We start from the raw sequence: 24,995 nt of genomic DNA on the forward strand, positions 1-24,995 counted from the left end.
CTAACTTGTATGTATGTTTTTCAGTCGAAACGCAAAGCTTTCGGTGATAATTCACCGGCCGCATCAGATGACGAGTCAGACTTTGACGACGATGAGGATCCAGATAATTTGGAAGTGCCAGGTAAACTATAATTAAATTATAAGCCAAAACATTTCGTATATTTTTGTGTCTGAAAATACCAGTTGTCATTAAGTATTGTATTTTGTTTCAAGTGAAGATCCAGGTGGAAAAGAGGTTATTTTTCGTTGCCAGTATGTTCAAACCACTTTTCTTATGTGGCTGTAAAGCTTTTTCCCATAAACTGATATGCCAAAAATTCATTTAAAAAAATGTACCTTATCTACTTTTTCCTTCTAGCTCCTCAACTGTTACTCTAAATTGTTAGTCACTAGTTATGATCTTGGCTGAATGTTTATTTATTTATTGTGCTGTGAAGGTGGAGGCAAAACATTAGCAGCAGCGGCCCGGCTCGGAGACAAGACGAAGCTCCAGCAAAGTTCAATGCCCGTCACCATCAAAGCTACCACAAATCCATTGGCTGGTGAGTTGTTACAGAAATTTGTTTTTTTTTCTCTGCTTACTTTAAAGCAAAAGTAGACTGTAATTATCAACTTCATTTAGTAATTTCGTATTTTCTTAACGCTTTACACTCAACGGATCCCACAGTAGGTTTTTCTCCTGTGTTTGTGTATTGTATGGGCTTTCGGACCCCCCGTCCGGAAGCCCATACAATACACAAACACAACGCCCAGACCACGACTAACATCTATATGGTCGATACAAATGTCTGTCGTGAGCGGGAATCGAACCCGCGACCGCCAGCGTAACAGCCAGTGCTATGACCGCTGCGCCAACGCGTCGTCAAATGTTCTCGTCATGATCATTACAAAGATTATACAAAGAAAAGGTATAGGTGTAAAGTGATTTAACTATACAAGTATCACTTATCACACAATTCAATTGCGAAAAAAGATAGAACCTAAAAAAATTATGGGTCTTGAAAAAAATTTTCATTTAAAAATGAAATGTTCTACAATGAGTTCTGCTGTCACGTTTGTGGCGTACATATTAAAATTATAAATGTAAGTGTATCTAGAACTCAAAAAAAAATTTAAGTACTAATTATCGTATATTCAAAATGTTAAGTCTTTTTAAGAGCTATGCTGCACCGCTCTCGTTGGTTAAATAATTTAAAAAATATAAACATCTTTTAACATACCCACGCGCTCATCTGTTCCTAAGCTAAGCAACTTAACGCTTGTGTCATACTTAAAAAACGATTGACAGAGCTATTTTTTTTTTTTTAATATACATAATTGTATTTGCTTGCAAACGAAAAAAAAAACCGACTTCAATTACATCGACAAGTAATACAACGTAGGTAGACGAAAAAATAGTTATGTAAATACGCATTATCAAAGATTACTCAAAAAGTTGTAATCAGATCTTGATGAAATTTAAATGTGATCACAAAATAAACATCAGCTTTCGATTAAATTAAGAATCATCAAAATCGGTATACCCAGTAAAACGTTATGCGATATAATACAACGTAGGTCGACGAAAAAATAGTCAAGTAAAAACGCATTATTAGATATAACTCGAAAAGTAGTTTAATGGGATCAAATGACACCCACAAGCTTACGTTTAAAAAATCGTTTGTCGAAATCAGTCCACCCAGTCAAAAGTTCAGAAGTAACATAAATAAAAAAAAAATTCAATCGAATTGAGAACCTCCTCCTTTTTTGGAAGTCGGTTAATAGGGCGGGAATCGAACGCACAAACCTGCGTAGCAGAAAGCAGGGCCACTAGAAACTGCGCCAACGGTAGTCAAATTATACCTATAGCTCTTTCAAATGATAGGATCGATTATTGTGAGGATTACGATTTGACGCAGTGTTCACATCAGCTGGTTACATAGTCTTGCAGCTTCGATTTACTTTCGTGGCTTAATATGCTTTATCTTTTTCTCAAATGTATATTTTTCTATCTAAAAACTCGCAACATGTAGATGAGCCTCAGAGAATATAATCCTGAAACATTATCAAGGGTCCCGGGAACTCGAAATTAAAAGATCTCGGTATGAGAAGTCTAATCTCGGGATTAAAAGAAACATTGTTATTAGTAATGCAAAACATAACGCTACGCTTCAGCCTGTAATATCCCACTGCTGGGCATAGGCCTCTTTCGCCATGTAGCAGAAGGATCAGAGCTTAATCCACCACGCTGCTCCAATGCGGGTTAGCGAATATATTACCTACTATGAGTAACGATCGCTAACAGGATGCAAAGTATCAATATAATTATATACAATCTATAAAAAGAAAAAAAGAAATTAACAAACAAAAAAGTGTGCGTGCAACCCACACACACATACACGGCATACATTAAACTTCTGAAAAGCCGTAGGAGGTAGGCTGTTGCGATTTGACCAGTAATGTATGCTATCCCATTCTCTTCTATACATTGTTACACGTGTTTCTTTACCGTGACGCATTTTCCTTTTATTGACTTTCAAGTAACAACGGTTCTAAAAAAGTTTCACTTCAAAAATATTCAGAAGGCTGTCTTATCACTGAAGAGCGATCTCTTCCAGATAACCTTTGAACAGGAACGAAGCGGAAAAGTGTACCATTAATAATAGTATTTGTAAATGTATAACATAAGTAACTACATAATTAGCCACTTCATTAGATAAGGATAATAATTTCCATTGCTATATTTGTAAACAATACAGTAAATTAACTAATTGCTACGAATGTCTGAATGTTATTACATTTTTCTGATATTCGAAATTATATTGTTATCATAGTGTAATTACGGTCAAATCCATGTTATTACCAAATTGCGTCAACCCCAAAATCCTAGTATCGTGAGTTTAAGAAATCCCGGGATTTTTGTGACTAGAAAATCTTCCTTTATATTCTATAAACACTTTTATTTTAAATTCGTTTACGTAGACAAGCAAATAAACAAAAATATCTTTCGTATTATATATACAATTTTAGTATACCAAAACGAAAATGAAAAACATTTAAATTAACGTATTGAAAACAACATAAAGTATATAAATAGGAATGTGAGGGAAGTCTCACAAATAAGGAAGGCGAAACCATTAAAACGGAAACTTGGGAGAAGTACTTAGGGTGGTAGGTGGTGGCGGGGCGCCCACTCAATACGACAGTGCTGTAGGTACAGGTACGGTGCAGCCTCGCCCGGGACGCTGGAATATATTAACAGATCGATAAACTATAAATAGGTTATGAATACATTAGTTTGACGACTCAACTGTAGCATATATGTAATTCATATTTGTCGTGTAGGTACACTGATATACGTATTATCCTGTTCTAAGACGTTCGTCCGTTAGATTACCCTTTTAACTGGTTTCAAAAATGGCGGATGTCGTCAATTCGACTGTATTTCTTTTGGAAAACTGGTACTCTCTAGATCCCATTTAAATTTGATTGAGATCTGACGAGTACTTTTTGAGTTATCGCTAATGATACGTATTTTCTTGACTATTTTTTCGTTCTTCATTGTATTACTTGACAATGTAATAAATAAATAATAAATAAATATCATATAACATACACACACGGTCGTCTGTTCCTATGGTAAGCAACTTAATGCTTGTGTTACAGGTAACAGCCGACTGTTATTTCTATATTTTTTTTATAAATATTCATAGTAATAATACATATACATATAAAATACAAATATTACACCCAGACTCAGGCGGGAATCGAACCCGCAACCCGTGGAACAGAAAGCAGGGCTACTACAAACTGCGCCAACGGGCTAGTCAAATGTAATTGAAGTCGGTTTTTTTTTGTTTTGCGAGCAAACATAATTATGTTTTAAGTGGACATGTTTAAATCTGATCTTGTCGAAAGATGGTCTGTTTAATATCTTCGTTATATTCGTTTCGTTAATTTACTTTTGTTTTTTAGACATATTCTGAACAATGAACTCCTAAATAAATGTTTCATTAATTAGTCGTTACTTAATTTAAAAATTAGTTTTAGTTTCAATTTTTTAATAATATCGTTTTCTTCTTGTATTTTTCATTTAATTGTACTAGTAAAAATATTTTATGTTAAAATTCTCCCGAATATATCAAATACAGGGGTTCAACTGAAATTTTAGTCATTATTATCTTTATCAGGCCGTAGTTTTACGATTTAATAAATGACTGCGGTTAGTTCAGCTCGAATGCTGTCTTTCTGAAGTCCGATTAAGACACGAGTTTCTAAGTGAAGATACGTTTGTCACAAGTGTAGCGTACGAACTTTGTTAACATCTTATATTTATTTTGGATTAAAAGTTATAATTTTTTATCGCTCAAATACACGGCAAGTCCAGCATCACGCCCAAAACTAAAAGATATAAGGAAGAAAGACAATATGGCGATACATCTTTCAGTATAAATGATAATTTAAAAGCTATCCTGTTTAATCATGAATGAATGAAAGCCAGACGTGTTTTCTAACCAATCAACGGATTGCTTCGTCGATTGAACAAAGTAAAAACGTCTAAAATATCGCTCGACAACAATGTTTGCGTGACTACATTATGACTCGTCGACAATCATCAAGCAATTTCGTCTAACGTCGCAGTTCTTAGATTTAAGCGGAAACGTCTATTTAAAACATTCATAAACCTTGGTCACACCGCGAATAGATGGACATCCACCGACATGCGCCGACGTGTTTTGTAGTAATCAGCTCAGTCTATTGCAGTCCACTGCTGGACATTAGCCTCCCCAAGTTCGCGCCAGACATCCCGGTTTTCCACAATCCTCATCCAGCCGACACCGGCAATCTTACGTAGATCGTTGGTCCAACGGGCCGGAGGAAGTCCCACACTGCCTTTGCAAAGGCGCGGTCTCCACTCCAGGACCCGTCTGCTCCAACGGCCATCGTATTTGTAGTAATGATGTAATTTCAAAGCCATCCCTGCGGTCACCAACCCGCCTGCCCAGCGTGGTGACTATTCACGCCATTTTGGCGCGAACTTGTGGAGGCATATGTCCAGCAGTGGACTGCAATAGGCTGAAGTAATGATGATGATGTAATTTTGTATTAGAACTACAAAGCATTATATAATTAATTAAATATACTTTTTTGTTATATGTTTGTGTTCTAGAACTATATTGTATGAAACCCCTTATCATGTTGATTGTTTCAGCCTGTAACGTCTCATTGCTGGGCAATAGACCTATTATTATGACTATTTATATGATGTACATGTAAAAGGAGATATTTACCAGGCTTTTTGGGTCATTTTGATGTCACGGCACTATTGCAAGAGTCTATATCGCTCTACATATAAATCATTTTGTTTCTGACCATCGAAATATAGAAAGTACCGTAATTTCAACGTGTAATTTTTTGTTTTTTCTTTTCCAGCGCCCTCTGGTTTGGCCTTTGGTCAAATGTCAAACGTAAAACCCATCAAGATATCGGCGAGCTCGCTCACGAAGCCCATAATAAATCTAAGCAGAGGAGGAGGTGAGTCTTTAGTCTAATATTGACTAGTTATGTCCGAATTTTAATTGATATAATCTATATTTCTATTCTAATATAACGAGATATGTATTTTTGAATGTTTTTTAATGAATAAACTCAAACACTGTTGTACCAATTTAAAAAAAAATCTTTCACCGTGATAATGCTACGTTATTGCTGAGACAGCATATTTATATAGAAACGGAAGAAAAAGGAGAAGAAACGAAACGAAACTGCTAAAATCTTGTAGCTCACGCTGAAGAAGCCGTATCATTTGTTTTCATTTCAGTCAACAAAAAAGCAATTAATTTCTTTAAACTCTCCAAAAGTTAGATTATATATACGTAATTCATTTGTTGAATATCAAATTGAAAGCAAAAAATATATATATATATTAACAATAATAAAGCGTCTTGGAAGCACGTTGGGATATCGTTAGAAAGTTCGCTTTCAACGCCCACGAGGCACGTGGAACGTGAGCAGATACCGGTCGATAGAGAGCTAGGTGGCTAGGGGACACCTTCAAGTCAAAACATTCATTAATTTGGATTAATGGCTTTCAATTGTGCGAAATAGCACTAATTATTTCGCCAATGGCACGTAGAATGGAGAAGACACGGAGGAGACCGTTCGATGCGGTCACATAAAATCAAAAATACACTTCAATCGATGCTTTAAAAGCACTTTTGAATCATTTTATACAATGTTTTTACTTAATGTGCAACTACCGCCTCATTTGGAATATAGACTCTGTTGAGATCAGGCAAGAAGCCAGTAAATGTTTCAATTAATCATTACATAATTAGAAACTGCTGCTACAACGGCTATGATTGCCCTGGTTTTATACTATTAGAATACATTTATTGGTTTCTTACTAAAAGGGTCATATTACAATAATTCTTACAGAGGGGAGGTTGAAACAGGTTTAATCAGGTTATTAAAAGTAAGTTATATGTGACAGTTTTCTGTATTCAAAAATATTGCTAAAATTAAACTTAATTGTATAAGACTCCTGAAGACTAAGATTACTCGTTCATTATGTAAATTTAGTTACCATAAAGAACAAGATCGCAAGAACATACACGTTTGAATATATAAGGGGGTGTATATAATAATGGTTTGTCGGTAGCGGCGCCGGTCGCGTCGTTCACGCCGGGTTCATCCGCCTACAACGCAGCCTCGATACTCGCTCAGAGTGAGTACTTGGTACTTTGTGCGATGTGGATACTTCAATTTATAATGGTGATGATTCATGTGTGCGTCAGGCTTGTGTATAGAAATACAGATAATTGTCAAGTATTTTTAGTTAAGTAGCTAGCTGGCCCGACAGACGTAGACATGTTTTCAGCGTAATTTCCTTAAACTTTCATTACATAAAAACCTTGTGCTAAGAATTAGAAAGCCTTAAAAAAAATCGATGGTTCCAGTCGTTCTCGAGTTTGGCGTTTTGACAAACATTTTGCGATTCATTTTTATTTACATAAAAAGTAATTACATTAGAAAAATAATTACCCGACTGCCAAGGAAGGGTTTTGTTTTTCGCGCGTATCTTGTATGTATGTATATTTGTATGTAATATTCTTTACTACCTCATATTTACAGAACCACTGAACGGATTTATTTTAAAATTAATAATCGCGTAGAATATGTCCCAAATTTAATATAAATTTTTATGTTTGATGATATCACGTGTTGCTTTCACGACGTCCGTCGCGTTACTGACACAAAAGTCGAAGCTGTTCTTGTAAATACAAAAGCACGCACACAGCCACACGCCGACATGTGTTGAACTATCTACTAGTACCTCCTTGTAGTACAGTGTAGTAGATTGACAGTAGCGTTGTGAACTCTTTGTTGTTGTTTAGTGTTAGAATTGATTTTTATGTTTATTTTATTTTGTTGGCTTGAATATAGATAACATATATTTTTTTAATAATATCTATCATTTGCGTGGTATGATTTATCAATATTTTAATTGGTTTTTTTTTCATTGATTTGTCGAATATAGTTAACATATTTTAAAATATCTTCTTAAAACTCCTATAGCAATATAATAGTTTAAATCCTTGGAATATCAATTTTAAAGAGAATAAGGTTGTCTATTAGCTGTCAAAGACAATAATAAATTTTTTAATTTAAATTGATGTTGTGACTGGCTCTGCCCAATTGCTACAAAAAAAAAAAACGCTAAAACGCTAAAAGATGGTAAATATTAAAAAAAAAACCCCATTGTCCCCGTTTTTCATATTTTCAAATTAGATTTTAAAAGCTGTTAACCATTAAACTGTTCCACTCCTGAGCCCATGTATATAGCCTATACTTTAAAAATACTAAAATCGTAACAAATTTCGAATAAATATAAAAAAAAAACTTCAGTATTGTTATTATTAGTAAACGTCAATTAGCTCAATTTATCTTTTTCTATGTGAATGAACTGTGGTAATTAATAGTTTATACTTATCTGAATGTATTTTCTTTTTCTTTGACATTAATCCTAATGTTTAAAATAATCCTCTTGTTTCCGACACGATTGTAATATTAATAGATTTTGTGTGTGTGTGTTTATATAAAAATTAGTGTTATTTTTTTTATTTATATATCTATCATTTTATGTTTTATATCTTTACATACCTATTATAATATAAAGATATTTACTTTTACATATATTGATAGAGTATATTGAAATATCAACGTAATTGGGTATTTTAGTAATATTTTAAAAATTTTGATAGATAATTTATTGGAAAAAAGAGATTGGGAGTAATAATAATTTTAGCTAATTAGCTTCAAAATATTTACGTTAAAATTTCGATTAACATTAAAAGAAACAAAAAAGCAGATAAGAGTATTCTGATCACTCGTTTCTATTAAATTACTGTGCTTTAGCGTTAATATTTTAGTTAAAAGAAAAACATTAAAAATATATATAATTTTCACTAGAAGTTTGATTACCTTATCAACAGATTACTGTTGTAGGTATAAATTTTGATTAGTTTATGAATTTATGAGCGGCGACGCTGTGAAAATTGCATTATTTTTTTAATTAATTATGCATTATGTCAAAATTCCTTTTTTTTTCTTTTTTTTCTTTCTTTTTGAGACCTATTTCACTGGTTGCTGATAAGTCTCGGATAAATTGGTATATAAATAATATGCAATAGTTTAAACTTACTAATAAATAATAATAAACGCTTCACAGTCAACGCCCCCCAGTAGGATTTTCTCCTGTGTCAGGTTTCCGGAAATACACACAATGCACAAGCACAAACGCCCAAACCACGAAAAACATCTATACGGATAATACAAATGTCTATCTTGAGCGTGGGTCGAACAAACGATCGCCAGCGCAATAGCCAGTGCTGTGTCCGCTGCGCTAACGCGTCGTACTGACAATTTTTTTTTTCTGCCTAATGAAAATCCATTTTATATCTTAATATTATAATCTCTTCTGTTTGCAATCGGACGTAACAAGGGCTGCTAATAAAGTCCCCAATAGCTTACTAGTAATTTATGTGTGAGATAAAAAATTTCAACTATCAGTGAAGCAGGACCTTTGTATGCCTTTCTTTTGCACACTTTTGTAACCTTTTACCCTTTTCTTGTTATTGTTTTATTTGGAAATAATATTTATTTTAACTATTTATGGCTTACAAAAACTAATTATTTAGTTGTAGTTTTTTTTTTTCTTGGAAAAGTAATTTTTGATTTTTGTCTTAGAAATAGTTTGCAATATTCGAATTTATGCTTGATATGGTGATGATATGATGTTCCAGTGGAAATGGTAGGGGCACAGGGTATGAACTCGTACCTCCTGCAGAACCTGAACCAGATGTTAGCGACTGGTATAGGCGGTCCGCTGGCGGGCATGCTTGGTCAGTTTCCGCAGTTGCCCAATTTTAGACAGATTAAAGGAATTTGGCCTGCTGATAAGGTGAGATTTAAATATTCTGCAAGGTTAGTTTTATAGGGATTTGATTTATTATGTGTGAAGAGCACTGTGTGAAGAGTTTCTGTGTTACTAAAAATATATTGAAGAATTGTGACCAAATACTGATCGATAGTTTGTATTGTTTCCTCAAAACTAATACTATAAAGGTTAAGGTTTACTCTTGTGGAGAAAGAGGCATTTGCTCAGCAGTGAGATGTGGGTAGGCTGTAGGCTGAATCAATTGGTCAAAAAGCTGAAAAATTGATCTGATATCTAAGAGACATACCTGTAAATCAAACTTTTAGATTCAAATTGAATCATTATTTTAGTGTTAGAAAGTGCGTTAATTGAGTATAAAATATCAAGAAATGTAATTATAAGAAAAATGCCCAAAAGGAATGTCTACTATAATTTCTAATGGTACTTTCAGATGGCGATGCCAGGAGAAGAAGAAGAAGTCGATGACGAAGAAATGGGCGTCGCGGAGACGTACGCCGACTACATGCCCACCAAGTGTTAGTTGACTTTTTCTTTACATTATCATAAATATGACATTTTCATAGAAGTACGTTTTTCTAAGTTTGTTTCGAATTCTAAGAACTAGTATTTTCTCTTTCCGGTTATATTTTCTCGTATCCTTTCCTTTCCGTCGGAGCAGCTAGCAATAGCTAGGCTTCGTAGTGAGCGTAGCAACATCGAGTCTATTATTTATTAACTTCTTCGAAATCCCCAATTATCGAGACCCCTGCACGCAGAATGTCGTCTGCTGAACACATTGATGCAACATAACATTCGTTCGGGTGCACAGTGAAGCTCGGGCGCAAGCACCCGGACCCGGTGGTGGAGACGGCGTCGCTGTCGTCCGTGGAGCCGGTGGACGTGACGTACAGCCTGGGCCTGCCGGACGAGACGGTGCGCGGCGGGCTGCTGTCGGCGCTGCAGCTGGAGGCCGTGGTGTACGCGTCGCAGGCGCACGAGCACCTGCTGCCCGGCGGCACGCGCGCCGGCTTCCTCATCGGTGCGCCCGCAGCAGTGCACTTGTACAGCACCGCAACACTGCACTCACTGCAACAATACATTTGTTACAACACAACACTTACTACAACACTGCACTTACTACAACAATACACTTGCTACAGCACTGCACTTACTACAACAATACACTTAACACTCAGTGTGACGCGGCTTCCATGTTCAAATGTAAACACTATTCCAAAATGGTTACTGAGTTAGGGCGCAAAAGGTAATATCCTGCTCAAAATTTTTAGCAGCCTAACTGAGGAAGTACCTCGACCTTACAGAAGATCACAGCTAAATAATACTGTGGTGAGTAAGTTAACCAGAGCTCCTAGGGAATTGGGAGGTAGGGTCGGCAACACGTTTGCGATACGTGTGGTGTGGTTTGGTCTTTGTAAGCGCCTATAAGCTATGGTAATCACTTACCATCAGATGAGCTTGTTTGCCTACCTAGTTGAAAAAAAATGCTTTGATGAATTTTACCTTTACATATAACTTGACAATGCTTTCTTATTTTAACGCCGATTTTCAATTTTCTTAATGATTTGTATAGTTAACTTTTAATTAAAGTTTGCAATTTGTATAGTTTTAATATGCGTCACGTGTTTCTTTCAATTTTTCAAAAAAATGAAGAGTCGTTTATATGTATAATCTGGACTAGCGCGTTGGCGCAGTTCGCAGTGATACCCCGCTTTCTTCTCCGGGGCTGTGATACATGTATCAGTTTATATACAAGTGGTACAAGCGAAGCGGCCCGCAGGCGACGGCGCCGGCGTGGGCAAGGGCCGCACCATCGCCGGCATCATCTTCGAGAACTACCTGCGCGGCCGCAAGCGCGCCGTGTGGGTGTCCGTGTCCAACGACCTCAAGTACGACGCCGAGCGCGACCTGCGCGACATCGGCGCCGCCAAGATCGACGTGCACTCGCTCAACAAGGTGCGTGCGCCGTGCGGCGATACATAGCTATTTAGTCTGTACGGCAGTATAGCCATCCCATCTCTTCCAGCCTGTGTCGTAAGAGGCGACTAACGGATAACAAACACAGTTCCACTACCACCGTGGAACTTAAAAAGCGGACCGATGACGGGATAACCATCCAACTGCTGGCTTTGAAATACACAGGCCGAAGACGGGCAGCAGTGTCTTCGGTGCGACAAAGCCAGCCCTGCGGTCACCAACCCGCCTGCCCAGCGTGGACACTATGGGCAAAACACATGAGTTCACGTTATTTTTGGCGTTAACTTGTGGAGGCCTATGTCCAGCAGTGGACTGTATGTATAGGCTGTAATGATGATGATGACTTCACCTGGACTAGTAGGAATTAATACAGTATGTAAGAAAAACGTATATGGTACGTTGGTCGATTATTATTCGGTTGATTTGAACCCAAAAATGTTAGGGTCGTAGAAGGAATCGGTTGGCCTAGTATCGATAATATCGCCCTGTTGTCATCATTTTCTTTTCTAAATACTTGTTACGTTTTAATTTATTATTTTATGTCGTGTAACAATTTGCAAACTAAAAATTTATCCCAAACACGATCTTGAAACTTAATTGTAACTCTTGTTTGTATCACCCCCCAGTTCAAATACGCGAAGATATCTTCAGCGATAAACGGCAACGTGAAGAAAGGCGTGGTGTTCAGTACGTACTCGGCCTTGATCGGCGAGACGCAGGCCAACACAAAGTACCGCACACGTCTCAAACAGCTGTTGCAGTGGTGCGGGGACGATTTTGATGGAGTCGTATCCTTTACACACACATTTATATATATATATATATATATATATATATATATATATATATATATATTACTTAGTTTTAAATACATTATGTAGCTTTATTACTTTGGAATGAAATTTTAAACTAATAGATTAAGATTTATTTTGAAATAGCTTTTCGCCCCAGCTAGATAACTTATTACAGTAACAAATGTCATTTAAGACTATTGAAATTGGAATTTTAAATTTCGCGCCATTACTGCACATGCTGCAATTGCTCGCAGCGTCTTTCGAAATGCAACCCAAATAATCGTTGTTCTGAATGAAGTTCAAATACTCGACAACAGATGGCGCCACTACACTTAATTTCCAAGTTGAAAGGTTGGAAAAGCCCTTATATCTTTAAAAACACGTCCTTTAGGTTAAAACGGGAAATTTCTTGTTCGAGGGGGGGATAACGGGCTATCACACTATATAAGTCCCTTTGTCGTGCCGGCACTCCTTATTAAGTTTTATCAGCACGCACATTTTATCAACTTAGTTTTATTATATATAATGATTATATGAAGTATTTGCCATTTCCTGCAGTAATTTAAAATTTCAATATAAAACATCTAATAAAGTATACTTTCAGAATTGAAACAAGGTTTTAAGTGATAACATTTTTATTTTTAAAATATTAAATCACTCTCTTTCAAAACTTTTTGATTCCTTAACCCTCAAAAGATCGTTTTCGACGAGTGTCACAAGGCTAAGAACCTGTGCCCAGTGGGGTCGGGCAAAGCCACGAAGACCGGTCTGACGGCGTTAGAGCTGCAGAACAAGTTGCCCAAGGCTCGAGTTGTTTACGCCTCAGCTACAGGTGCCTCCGAGCCACGTAATATGGCCTACATGGTGCGCCTGGGGATATGGGGAGAGGGGACGCCCTTCCCGACCTTCATGGACTTCATCAACGCCGTCGAGAAGAGGTGAGATATTAATGTGGTCAAGAAATCATTGGAGAGTTTTTGGGTTAACATGATAGATACGTGGGCGCAACGGGCATAGCGCTTAGGGTCACGAGTTCGAGCCCTGCTCATGGCAAACATTTGAATAGGCCATGCAGATGTTAAAAATGGTCTAGATGTTGTATATACCAGTGGTGCCCCCCGAACGAGGCGCTTATTTATTTATTAAATGTATTCCATATGCAGTCTTTATATTTGTATTTTGATACTGGCGTCTCATGATACTGTTGTAACGGTGCATTCGTCAGTTTTGTTTAGTTGGGTAAAGAATTCTGAATTAATTTAAAAACTGATATAATGTGTTATTTAGTATTGTTTATTTATTTTCTATTGTTTTTGATTTTTTTTTTGCTTGTTTTTAAAAGGGTTTTACAATAATAATAATGCTAATCAAAAAATTTTAAATTTCAGGGGTGTAGGCGCAATGGAGATCGTTGCGATGGATATGAAGCTACGGGGCATGTACATCGCAAGGCAGCTGTCATTCCATGGAGTCACCTTCAAGATCGAGGAGGTTCCCCTCTCCGACTCCTTCAGGGAGACCTACGACAAGGCTGTAGCACTTGTAAGTATTACACTGATGCCGTATATTTGAAAAAAAAAAATGTTTAATTGGAGATTGCATTTAAAAGTGGACATAATATTTTAGGATACTTACTACTTATTAAATGTAGACAGACAATTATTTTTACGATGCGTTGACGCAGAGGTCACCGCACTGTGTCAACAAATCCTTCCGGGGCCCGTTGAGTGGGATGCGTTTATTGAAACCTATAGTTCTAAGAATTAAATGAAATATTTTAGTCTTCTTCAATAATTAATGTAATATCCACTGTTCTGTGATGGTTACTTTCATTAAGATTTTGCAGCTTTCACACACAGTGATTACTAATGTATTTTTGTTAAGAACAAATGACTCATTACTTACCTCAGCCATGTCCCTTGACTAGTTAACTGTAGTGAATCAGAACATCTGTCTAAAGAGCTTGACAAGTGGTCAAATTCAAATAGCTATGAATGATTTACTTAAAATTCAATGGGTTCCTCGTAGTGGGTTGAAGCGATGCAGAGGTTTACGGAGGCCGCCGAGTTGATCGACGCGGAACCGCGGATGAAGAAAACCATGTGGGGCCAGTTCTGGTCCGCTCACCAGCGGTTCTTTAAGTATCTTTGCATTGCAGCCAAGGTAAGTGTGTGCCACTTTTAAAGTGAAGAAAATTGTAGTAAAGGAGAAAATTATAATAATATAGTTTTCGAAAATTGCTGTGATTATAATAACATAAATTAAAATTGTTATTTTTCAATTTTTTTCCTAATTGTTTTTACATTAAGTGGTAAAAGTTTTAGTTAATAGATAAATTATTGAGGCTTAGTACAGCAGGAAATATCCTGCTTAAAATCTGGAGCAGCCCGAATTGGGAGTACTTTCTCTTCTTCCGCGACCTTACATAAGATCACAGCTAAAATAGCATTGCTCTCAAGCAGTGGTGAGTGAGGTAGCCGGAGACCCTGGGGAGGGTCAGCGACGCATTAGCGACGCTTCTGGTGGTGCAGGCGTCTATAGGCTACGGTGATTTGTTACCACGTGAGCCGGAAGCTTATTCGTCGGCCTAGTCGTATAAAGATATACCAGCAGCGGCGTGGTCGTAGGTGAACCAGGCGGTGGTGACGGCGCGCGAGGCGGTGAAGTGCGGCAAGTGCGTGGTGATCGGCCTGCAGAGCACCGGCGAGGCGCGCACGCTGGACCAGCTGGAGCGCGACGACGGCGAGCTCAGCGACTTCGTGTCCACCGCCAAGTGAGTGCCGGGGGACAGGCGGGGGGGGGGGGGTCAAGTGCGTGGTGGTCGGGCTTGGCCTGTCGTCTTCGCAATTTACCATGTTTTTTATATAACTGGTATTCACACGGTAGACTATGACTTGGAGGAAGATTGTTTTGTAAGTTGGAATAACAATTTGTGTCTCTTTTTTTTTCAGAGGAGTGTTCCAAACCTTGGTAGAAAAGCATTTCCCTGCGCCCGATAGAGAAAGAATTAACCGTCTGCTCGGGTTGGAGGCGAAAGGGAAGGCCTCGACGCCCGCACCGACCCTCAACGGAAAGAATGGAATCGACGACGCCAACTCCTCTAAGAGGAAACGTGAGTGGTTGAATTGGTTTAACTACTTAACGTTTGGTGCCTATTTTCCTATATTAAGTAATTAGTTATAAATTAATTCGTGCGTAAGGTAATCTCGCTCGAAATGCACTGTAATTTGTAGAACAATGTAACGTGTACTGTGTATGCTGAGTAACGCCTACCTTAAAATAGAAAAAAAAATAAAAATAAAAATTGCATGTATTTAGCATAAAAAAGGACATGGGTTTATAAGCCCGTGGATGTATATGACTTGTAAAAAAAAAAAAACGTGTCCGTGTGGGCCGCAGTGTCGGCGCGGCAGCAGGCCGGCGCGAGCGGCGCGGCCAAGCGCGCGCGCGCCGGCTCGTCGTCCGACGAGCGCGCGCGCTCGGACGACGAGGCGGAGGCCGAGCCCGACTCCGACGACGAGCGCCGCGCCGCCAGCGACTCCGACGGCAGCGACTTCAACCCCTTCCGCGCCGGCAGCGACAGCGACGACGGTACGCTCGGTTCCCATCGTTAACGATTTCAAACTCCTACGAGAGGCACGACCCCTCTATGGAACCGGCTGCCACCTACGGTATTTCGGAAACAATACGACCTAGGGACCTTCAAAAGAAGAGCATATTCCTTTTTGAAAGGCCGGCAACGCGCCTGCTAATACTTTGATGTAGCGGGTGTCTGTGGATGTTGTTTTTCACTTACCATCACGTGAGACAACTGTCCGTTTGCCCCCTCTTCTGTAAAAAAAAAAAAAAAAAATGGGATTCATTTAACTGAGGCACTGGGCACAGCAGGATATATCCTGCTCAAAATATGGAGCAGCCCGACTGGGAAAATACCTCGACATTACAGAAAATTACAGTTAAATAATATTGCTTTCAACCAGTGTTGCATTCCTGTTAGTAAGTTAACCAGAACTTATGAGGAGAACTGAGGGTAGGGTCGGCAACGCGTTTGCGATGCTTCTGGTATTGCAGACGTCAATAAGCTACGGTAATTACCATTGCACTTTTTTGCCGACCTAGTTATAGAGAAAAAAAAATGGAGAATTAGTTACATTTCTATCCCTACACCCCTACTTCCAATTTGCAAATATCATATTACTCGTATGGCGTGGTATCTTATTCGTGAATTGCATCGCACTTCAACTCCTTAGATGTGTCAGTGGATGTTTAAGTAATTTTGTATTTTGAACACAGAACCGTGGTTGGGTCGCAAGAAAAAAGCGGTAAAGAAGAAAAAGCCCCGTGTGAAGAAGAAGGCAGCGAGCACACAGGACAAAATCGAGAATATGTTTGAGCGTAAAAACTTACCAACACCGCCAACACACGCGCCCACCGGGACTCCCGTCGGGACCAACGGACTCTACCTGGGTGAGTACCGGCACTGAGTTAATTCAAGTTAACAAAATTGTGGACCGGTCTTAATAAACTAGAAGGCTTAGTGAAACTTTAAAAAAAAAAGATATGCTTGGTAGAAAGGAATAGAAACGAGTGTGTCCTAGAATGAGTACCAAAAGTAGTGTTTCACAATATGTATATTTTGGCCAGAAGATTGTCGAGCTAGTTTGCGCTCGAAGTGCAGATTATAGGCTAAATCTTAAGACTACGGACGTCAGTCTTCCATTTTGCGTTGTCCAGAGGAGAAATATGCCAGGGTGGTGTCTTGAATCAATATTAATCTCGAGTTGCAGTCGAGTCAACCTTCACAGTTTGCAGAGCCCATCTCATCATAACCGGTTACTCATAGAAGCATAAATATCCGCCAACCCGCAGTGGAGTAGTGTTGTGGATCAAGCTCAGATCCTTCTCCTACACGGAGGAAGAAGCCTATGCCCAGTGGTGGAATGTAACAGGTGATCGTGATCGTGGCCGTAACTGTTCCAGGTCCGACCCGCACGCAGCCGCCGGCGCGCTCCGCCATCGAGCGCGCGTGCAGCATGAAGGAGCAGCTGCTGCAGGCCATCGAGCGCCTCGGCCGCCGCCTGCCGCCCAACACGCTGGACCAGCTGGTGGACGAGCTGGGCGGCACCGACAACGTGGCCGAGGTAGGCGTCGCGGTGTGTGCGTGCGTGCGTGCGTGCGTGTGTGCGTGCGTGTGTGCGTGCGTGCGTGCGTGCGTGCGTGCGTGCGTGCGTGCGTGCGTGCGTGCGTGTGTTGCATGATTTTTTAGCCATATGCTTGTGTCCCTTATAGAGAAAATTCTACTTATAAATCTATTAAAACTACTGTTATTATGTAGTCTGTAGTTTAATCTCCTCATAATCTACCAACCACGAGTTTTCATATTTCTTTGTCTTACTTTTTTGCTTAAATCCAAAGAAAAACGTATGATATAAATTTATTTATTTGCTAAAAACTATTTATTATAAATATATATCAACTTTCAACAACTCATCTTTCAGATGACAGGTCGAAAGGGACGAGTGGTCCAGACGGAAGACGGTCAGATTCTGTACGAGAGCCGGTCGGAGGCGGACGTGCCGCTCGAGACGTTGAACCTCACAGAGAAGCAAAGGTTCATGGATGGTGAGAAGGATGTGGCCATCATCTCCGAAGCTGCTTCCAGCGGTATATCTCTCCAGAGTGACAGGAGGTAAGAACTGCCTCCCGTTTATTAGTTTTTAAACATCGTGAAATTTCATCAACACAATTAATATCTAAAGTAGTTGAATTTATTTATTAAGTACTACTAAGAGATTTACATGTTTAAAAATTTACAATACCCCGGTGACCATTATGGGGGCCATTACCGGTGCTTTTTTCAAGTTTGTGAAATAATGTATAACTTGGTGTATTTTTATCGTAGAGCGAGAAATCAGAGGCGGCGAGTTCACATAACGTTGGAGTTGCCCTGGTCAGCGGACAGAGCTATACAGCAGTTCGGTAAGTAATAAATTCCATTATTATTTTTAATAAATGTTTCAATATGATTGGTTTGGTTCCAATATTGCTCACCTACATGCTTTGCACAGAGCTCCATGCAGCAATTTGTTAAAGATGTACACTCACCAGAATTATGCGTCATTGTGTCCATAGTTAGAAACAATTATAACATTGTGTGCTCTTAAAATGACCTTAAAACAATGCCCAACAAAATTTGTCTTAGAGTTATGATTAATAACTATAGTCTACACAGCATCCTCTAGTCGAATTTGATATTGCTGACCACATGTGAGGTTTCTTACAACACAATAGCAGACACAGTATCTCTGTACATCACATATGCCAACATATCTGTTCAGGTCGAGTAAAAGTCGTCTGTCAACAACGCTGTCACAATCATGCCGTCACTTTAACACGCTGTCAGATAGCAAAAGAACAATGATCGAGAGAGATGCATCAACTTGTTTCCCAGGTCGCACGCACCGCTCCAACCAGGTGAACGCGCCGGAGTACATCTTCCTGATCTCGGACCTGGCGGGCGAGCGCCGCTTCGCGTCGACCGTGGCCAAGCGCCTGGAGTCGCTGGGCGCGCTCACCCATGGCGACCGCCGCGCCACCGAGATGCGCGACCTCAGTCAGTTCAACATCGACAACAAGTATGGTGGGTGTCTCTCCCTCTGTCCCCCTGCGAGTCTCCCGCGCCACTAACGAGCCCCGTCGCCCGCAGGCCGCACGGCGCTGGAGGCGGTGATGAAGGCCATCATGAAGTACGAGAGTCCGCTGGTGCCGCCGCCGCGCGACTACAGCGGCGACTTCTTCCAGGACGTGGCCGTGGCGCTGGTGGGCGTCGGCCTCATCGTCAACTCGGAGAGCTCGCCCGGCCTGCTGTCGCTCGACAAGGTGCGTGCCCCCGTGCTGTGACACTCCGGCCAGACTACGTTCATGTTCAGTCAATACAATAAATAAATAATACAACATAAATTAAGTTTTCCTACATGAGAAAAGAGGTCTGTGCCCAGAAGTGGGGTGTTAAAAGCTTATTTGAGTGATCCAATACAATATTATTTCTCATTATTATTGAAACTTTTTTTATTATTATATTTAAATAAATACAGTCACTCATTAGAAAATTGTTAGTACATTTGATAGTAATTTAAGTAACTTTCTCGGTTTCAGGATTATAACAATATGTCAAAGTTCCTGAACAGAATACTCGGCATGCCCGTGGATCTCCAGAACAGGTTGTTCAAATACTTCACCGACACACTCACAGCTGTCATGGAGCAAGGTGTGTATTAACTTATTACCTATTTAATGAAATTCGTTAAGAATAACTGTATTCAATTAACGATTCATTTTCTAAGTAGCTAACTACTAGTAGGACTTTGTACATCTTGTATTGAATCTTTCTTTATGTGTTTGTACTTTGGTGTATATTAAGAATAAATAAATAAATAAATAATTGGGACGCTTTTGCGCAACGGTTATAGGTTTGGTCTGTGGCTCTTGCGCTAGCGGTTCGATTCTTGCATATGACAAACATTTGTATTGGCCATACAGATGTTTGTCGTGGTTTGGGTGTTTGTGCAGTCCCTATGGGCCTCCCCATTGTACCTCGAACGTTAAGCTGTCGGTCTCGGTTGTTATCATGTACGCTCGATAGTGACCGTTATTTGTAGTAAGGACAGAGTTAAGTCAATCAATCCTTGTTGGAGCAGTATGGTGGACTAAGTTCTTAATTTTTACCTACATGGGGAAAGAGGCCTATGTCCCGTATATTATAAGGCTGAAGTGTTTCTAAGTAGAAAAATGAGGAATGATGAAAATTGATTCTTTTAAACATAGTTTTAGACAAATTATTGGCTAAAACTGTGCCTCCAAATAGTTTCGCTAAGCCACTTAAATATTACGGCTAGTAAGATAAGTGGTGGGTCGACACTCGGTGCATCAGTTTGACCGCATGTCGTTGTCAGCCAAGCGCAGCGGCCGCTTCGACCTCGGCATCCTGGACCTGGGCGGCGCCGGCGACAGCGTGCGGCGGGTGCGCTGCGTGCGCTTCCTGCGGCGGCACGCCACCGGCCAGGCGCCCGTGGAGCTGCACACCGTGCAGTCCGAGGTGAGCCACCACGTCTCGTACACAACTGACACGACTGCGTGCGCTTCCTGCGGCGGCACGCCACCGGCCAGGCGCCCGTGGAGCTGCACACCGTGCAGTCCGAGGTGAGCCACCACGTCTCGTACACAACTGACACGACTGCGTGCGCTTCCTGCGGCGGCACGCCACCGGCCAGGCGCCCGTGGAGCTGCACACCGTGCAGTCCGAGGTGAGCCACCACGTCTCGTACACAACTGACACGACTGCGTGCGCTTCCTGCGGCGGCACGCCACCGGCCAGGCGCCCGTGGAGCTGCACACCGTGCAGTCCGAGGTGAGCCACCACGTCTCGTACACAACTGACACGACTGCGTGCGCTTCCTGCGGCGGCACGCCACCGGCCAGGCGCCCGTGGAGCTGCACACCGTGCAGTCCGAGGTGAGCCACCACGTCTCGTACACAACTGACACGACTGCGTGCGCTTCCTGCGGCGGCACGCCACCGGCCAGGCGCCCGTGGAGCTGCACACCGTGCAGTCCGAGGTGAGCCACCACGTCTCGTACACAACTGACACGACTGCGTGCGCTTCCTGCGGCGGCACGCCACCGGCCAGGCGCCCGTGGAGCTGCACACCGTGCAGTCCGAGGTGAGCCACCACGTCTCGTACACAACTGACACGACTGCGTGCGCTTCCTGCGGCGGCACGCCACCGGCCAGGCGCCCGTGGAGCTGCACACCGTGCAGTCCGAGGTGAGCCACCACGTCTCGTACACAACTGACACGACTGCGTGCGCTTCCTGCGGCGGCACGCCACCGGCCAGGCGCCCGTGGAGCTGCACACCGTGCAGTCCGAGGTGAGCCACCACGTCTCGTACACAACTGACACGACTGCGTGCGCTTCCTGCGGCGGCACGCCACCGGCCAGGCGCCCGTGGAGCTGCACACCGTGCAGTCCGAGGTGAGCCACCACGTCTCGTACACAACTGACACGACTGCGTGCGCTTCCTGCGGCGGCACGCCACCGGCCAGGCGCCCGTGGAGCTGCACACCGTGCAGTCCGAGGTGAGCCACCACGTCTCGTACACAACTGACACGACTGCGTGCGCTTCCTGCGGCGGCACGCCACCGGCCAGGCGCCCGTGGAGCTGCACACCGTGCAGTCCGAGGTGAGCCACCACGTCTCGTACACAACTGACACGACTGCGTGCGCTTCCTGCGGCGGCACGCCACCGGCCAGGCGCCCGTGGAGCTGCACACCGTGCAGTCCGAGGTGAGCCACCACGTCTCGTACACAACTGACACGACTGCGTGCGCTTCCTGCGGCGGCACGCCACCGGCCAGGCGCCCGTGGAGCTGCACACCGTGCAGTCCGAGGTGAGCCACCACGTCTCGTACACAACTGACACGACTGCGTGCGCTTCCTGCGGCGGCACGCCACCCGAGGTGAGCCGCTCACATCTTCGGGCTCTATACATAAGTTACACAACTGCTAATATACGTGCGTCCGTATCCGTCCCCAGCGCGGCATGGAGTGGTCGGAGGCGCTGGACAAGTGGTCGGAGGCGCAGGCGCTGGGCGAGGCGGTGGAGGGCGACGGCTTCTACGTGTCGGCGGCGCCGCGCGGCGGCAAGCTGTCGGCCGCGCTGTGCCTGGCGCCCCGGCCGCGCCCCGGCCAGCGGGATCGGCCCAAGGAGCGCATGTTCCAGGTCTACAGGTGCGGCGCGTAGCACTAGTGGTAGTGGTAGTAGAGTTTGGCGCGCAACTATTTTCTCATTCATATATTAAAAAAAAATACATGATATTAATAGCAGATTCCGGCAAATCCGTCAGTGTAACTAGAGACAAGCGTCACGTACATTTCACTGCTACTGTCTCGACTTTAATTGCCATCCCTCACCTAAATCGTCGTTTCCCGCAGGCCGAACACGGGGCTCCAGTTGAAGCTGGAGTCGCCGGCCGAGCTGCAGAAGAAGTACCGGCGCGCCACGCTGGGCGAGGCGGAGGCGGCCTGGCGCGCGCACCACGCCGCCTCGCTGCGCGTGTGCGCGCACGCCTACTGGCGCGCCGCCTGCCGCAACCAGGAGCACTGCGAGGTGCGCACGCACACACACGCACGCACACACACGCCTACTGGCGCGCCGCCTGCCGCAACCAGGAGCACTGCGAGGTGCGCACGCACACACACGCACGCACACACACGCCTACTGGCGCGCCGCCTGCCGCAACCAGGAGCACTGCGAGGTGCGCACGCTCACACACGCACACACACACACGCCTACTGGCGCGCCGCCTGCCGCAACCAGGAGCACTGCGAGGTGCGCACGCACACACACGCACGCACACACACGCCTACTGGCGCGCCGCCTGCCGCAACCAGGAGCACTGCGAGGTGCGCACGCACACACACGCACACACACACACGCCTACTGGCGCGCCGCCTGCCGCAACCAGGAGCACTGCGAGGTGCGCACGCACACACACGCACGCACACACACGCCTACTGGCGCGCCGCCTGCCGCAACCAGGAGCACTGCGAGGTGCGCACACACACACACGCACGCACACACACGCCTACTGGCGCGCCGCCTGCCGCAACCAGGAGCACTGCGAGGTGCGCACGCACACACACGCACGCACACACACGCCTACTGGCGCGCCGCCTGCCGCAACCAGGAGCACTGCGAGGTGCGCACGCACACACACGCACGCACACACACGCCTACTGGCGCGCCGCCTGCCGCAACCAGGAGCACTGCGAGGTGCGCACGCACACACACGCACGCACACACACGCCTACTGGCGCGCCGCCTGCCGCAACCAGGAGCACTGCGAGGTGCGCACGCACACACACGCACACACACCACACGCACACACGCACACACACACCACACGCACACACACACACACCACACGCACACGCGCACACGCGCACACACACACACGTACACACACACCACACGCGCACACACCACACGCGCACACACACACACACACACACAGACACACACACACACACACACACACACACACGCACACACACCACACGCACAGACACCACACGCACAGACACCACGCACACACACCACACACGCACGCACACACACACCACACGCACACGACCGGAGCTGACGAGCGCCTGCGCAGGTGGGGCTGCGCGTGCGCACGCACCACGTGCTGGCGGGCTCGGTGCTGGCGGTGTGGGCGCGCGTGGAGGCGGCGCTGGCGGCGCGCGCGGCCGGCAAGGTGCAGGTCGTGCGCATCAAGACGGACGACGGGCTCAAGCTCGTGGGTGAGTGACGTCCCCCCCCCCCCCCCCCCCCCGCCGGGCCGGCCTCCCGCGGCACGCGGCCTGACGGACCACTTGTGTTTCCAGGTACGCTTATTCCAAAGAACTGCGTGGAGACGCTGAAGGAGACGCTGTCGTCGGACGCCGTCTCCGTCACCGAGCAGACCTTCGAGCGCCCCGACGCGCTCGAGTGAGGCCGCACCGACCGCGCAGCGAAAGTTCCTCTATCTCGTTTTATTTAAGCCGACGCCACCGGTGTGCGGTGGACCGCGGGGTGACTTGCCAAAAAGTATGGATCCGGGGTACGAGACCGCCGACGCAGTCGGGTCTCGGAGTAGTCAATTAAGGGATACGATGCGGGACCGGTGTCCGTCTCCCCTCTTCTCGTTACTTTACCTTAACGTAGCGGCGCGCACTTTAAGAAAGCGACGCCGGCTTTAGGTTCTCTACAGGGTATAAGACTGTTTCGTATAATTTCGCCTCTGTGTAGATAGATAATATTTTCACTTGCTTTCTTAATTTGCGCGATGACTTAATTTTGGATTTTTATTTTGATATTTTAAATATCGGGAGAGGGCGTCGATTATGAAAGCTAGGGCGTGACTTATCGAATGTATTACGGTTCCTTCGCAGATTGGGTGTATACGCGCTTGTATAGAGCGGTTTTATTTTATTTATGACTATGAAATTAAACAATATCGACCCTCATAAAGCTCCGATAAGATTTATAACCTCGCCTATTTGTAAAGTGTGAACGGAGAATGAATATTATTTTGTACAAATGTAGCGTTAATTTATAACTGTGTCGTAGTGTTAGGTTCTATTCGAATAATTATTTATATCTGAGTTGGTGATTACCTAAAGTCACAATTTTAAAATGTAACATAAATGATATTGTTATATTTATTGATCTTCCTGTATTATTCTCTCTACTAAATGACACATCTAAGCTTACCACGAGACGCTTCAGACGGGATTCTCAATTGCGGCGACTATTGTTAGTTATTAAATAAAGCTAACTTCAAAGATTTACGTTATCTTACATTAGTATTACAATTTTTTAAAATAAGATATATTTTCAATAATGGATAGTGTAACGATATTCTATTTGATATATCGATCGTGCAATTTGTGACTTATTTGTAATGTTGATTACACTCAAATATATATACGAAGTGTTCGGACCTAGTCTGTTTACTGAAAGGTTATACAATTGCTTTGTAACCACTAGATTAGCGAGCAGAACTTCATAAATGTACCAATTTGAAGTTACGTATTACTTTGTGATTTAAATTATAATAAAAAATTACTGTCTATGAATATTTTCTTGCCTATTTCGTATTAAATGTAAAGTTTGTGAAGTTCTGTTTTAAGAATTATTCTAAAAAAAAAATTCACCGGTTTTAAGTGTCGCTGTGAACAGTCTTCA

At 43.2% G+C, this 24,995-nt stretch overlaps 1 protein-coding gene across 1 annotated transcript; it reads left to right on the forward strand.

Moving 5' to 3' along the window:
* The first annotated feature begins 1 nt into the window (after position 1).
* LOC123663366 (protein strawberry notch) lies at positions 2–23,760 on the forward strand. The gene is made up of 27 exons (XM_045598056.1): positions 2–121; positions 438–542; positions 5,413–5,514; positions 6,641–6,706; positions 9,285–9,442; positions 9,870–9,954; positions 10,248–10,457; positions 11,217–11,392; positions 12,040–12,201; positions 12,904–13,145; positions 13,596–13,749; positions 14,236–14,370; positions 14,835–14,980; positions 15,159–15,319; positions 15,607–15,798; positions 16,501–16,674; positions 17,188–17,348; positions 17,706–17,896; positions 18,110–18,186; positions 18,659–18,847; positions 18,914–19,086; positions 19,363–19,474; positions 20,160–20,302; positions 21,801–21,994; positions 22,199–22,373; positions 23,425–23,569; positions 23,654–23,760. The coding sequence occupies exons 1-27, from the start codon at positions 10–12 to the stop codon at positions 23,758–23,760; spliced, it is 4,047 nt and encodes a 1,348-aa protein (XP_045454012.1). The 5' UTR covers positions 2–9.
* Positions 23,761–24,995: the final 1,235 nt, after the last annotated feature.

The sequence above is a fragment of the Melitaea cinxia genome, chromosome 20, assembly GCF_905220565.1.
Source record: "Melitaea cinxia chromosome 20, ilMelCinx1.1, whole genome shotgun sequence".
Classification (NCBI taxonomy): domain Eukaryota; kingdom Metazoa; phylum Arthropoda; class Insecta; order Lepidoptera; family Nymphalidae; genus Melitaea; species Melitaea cinxia.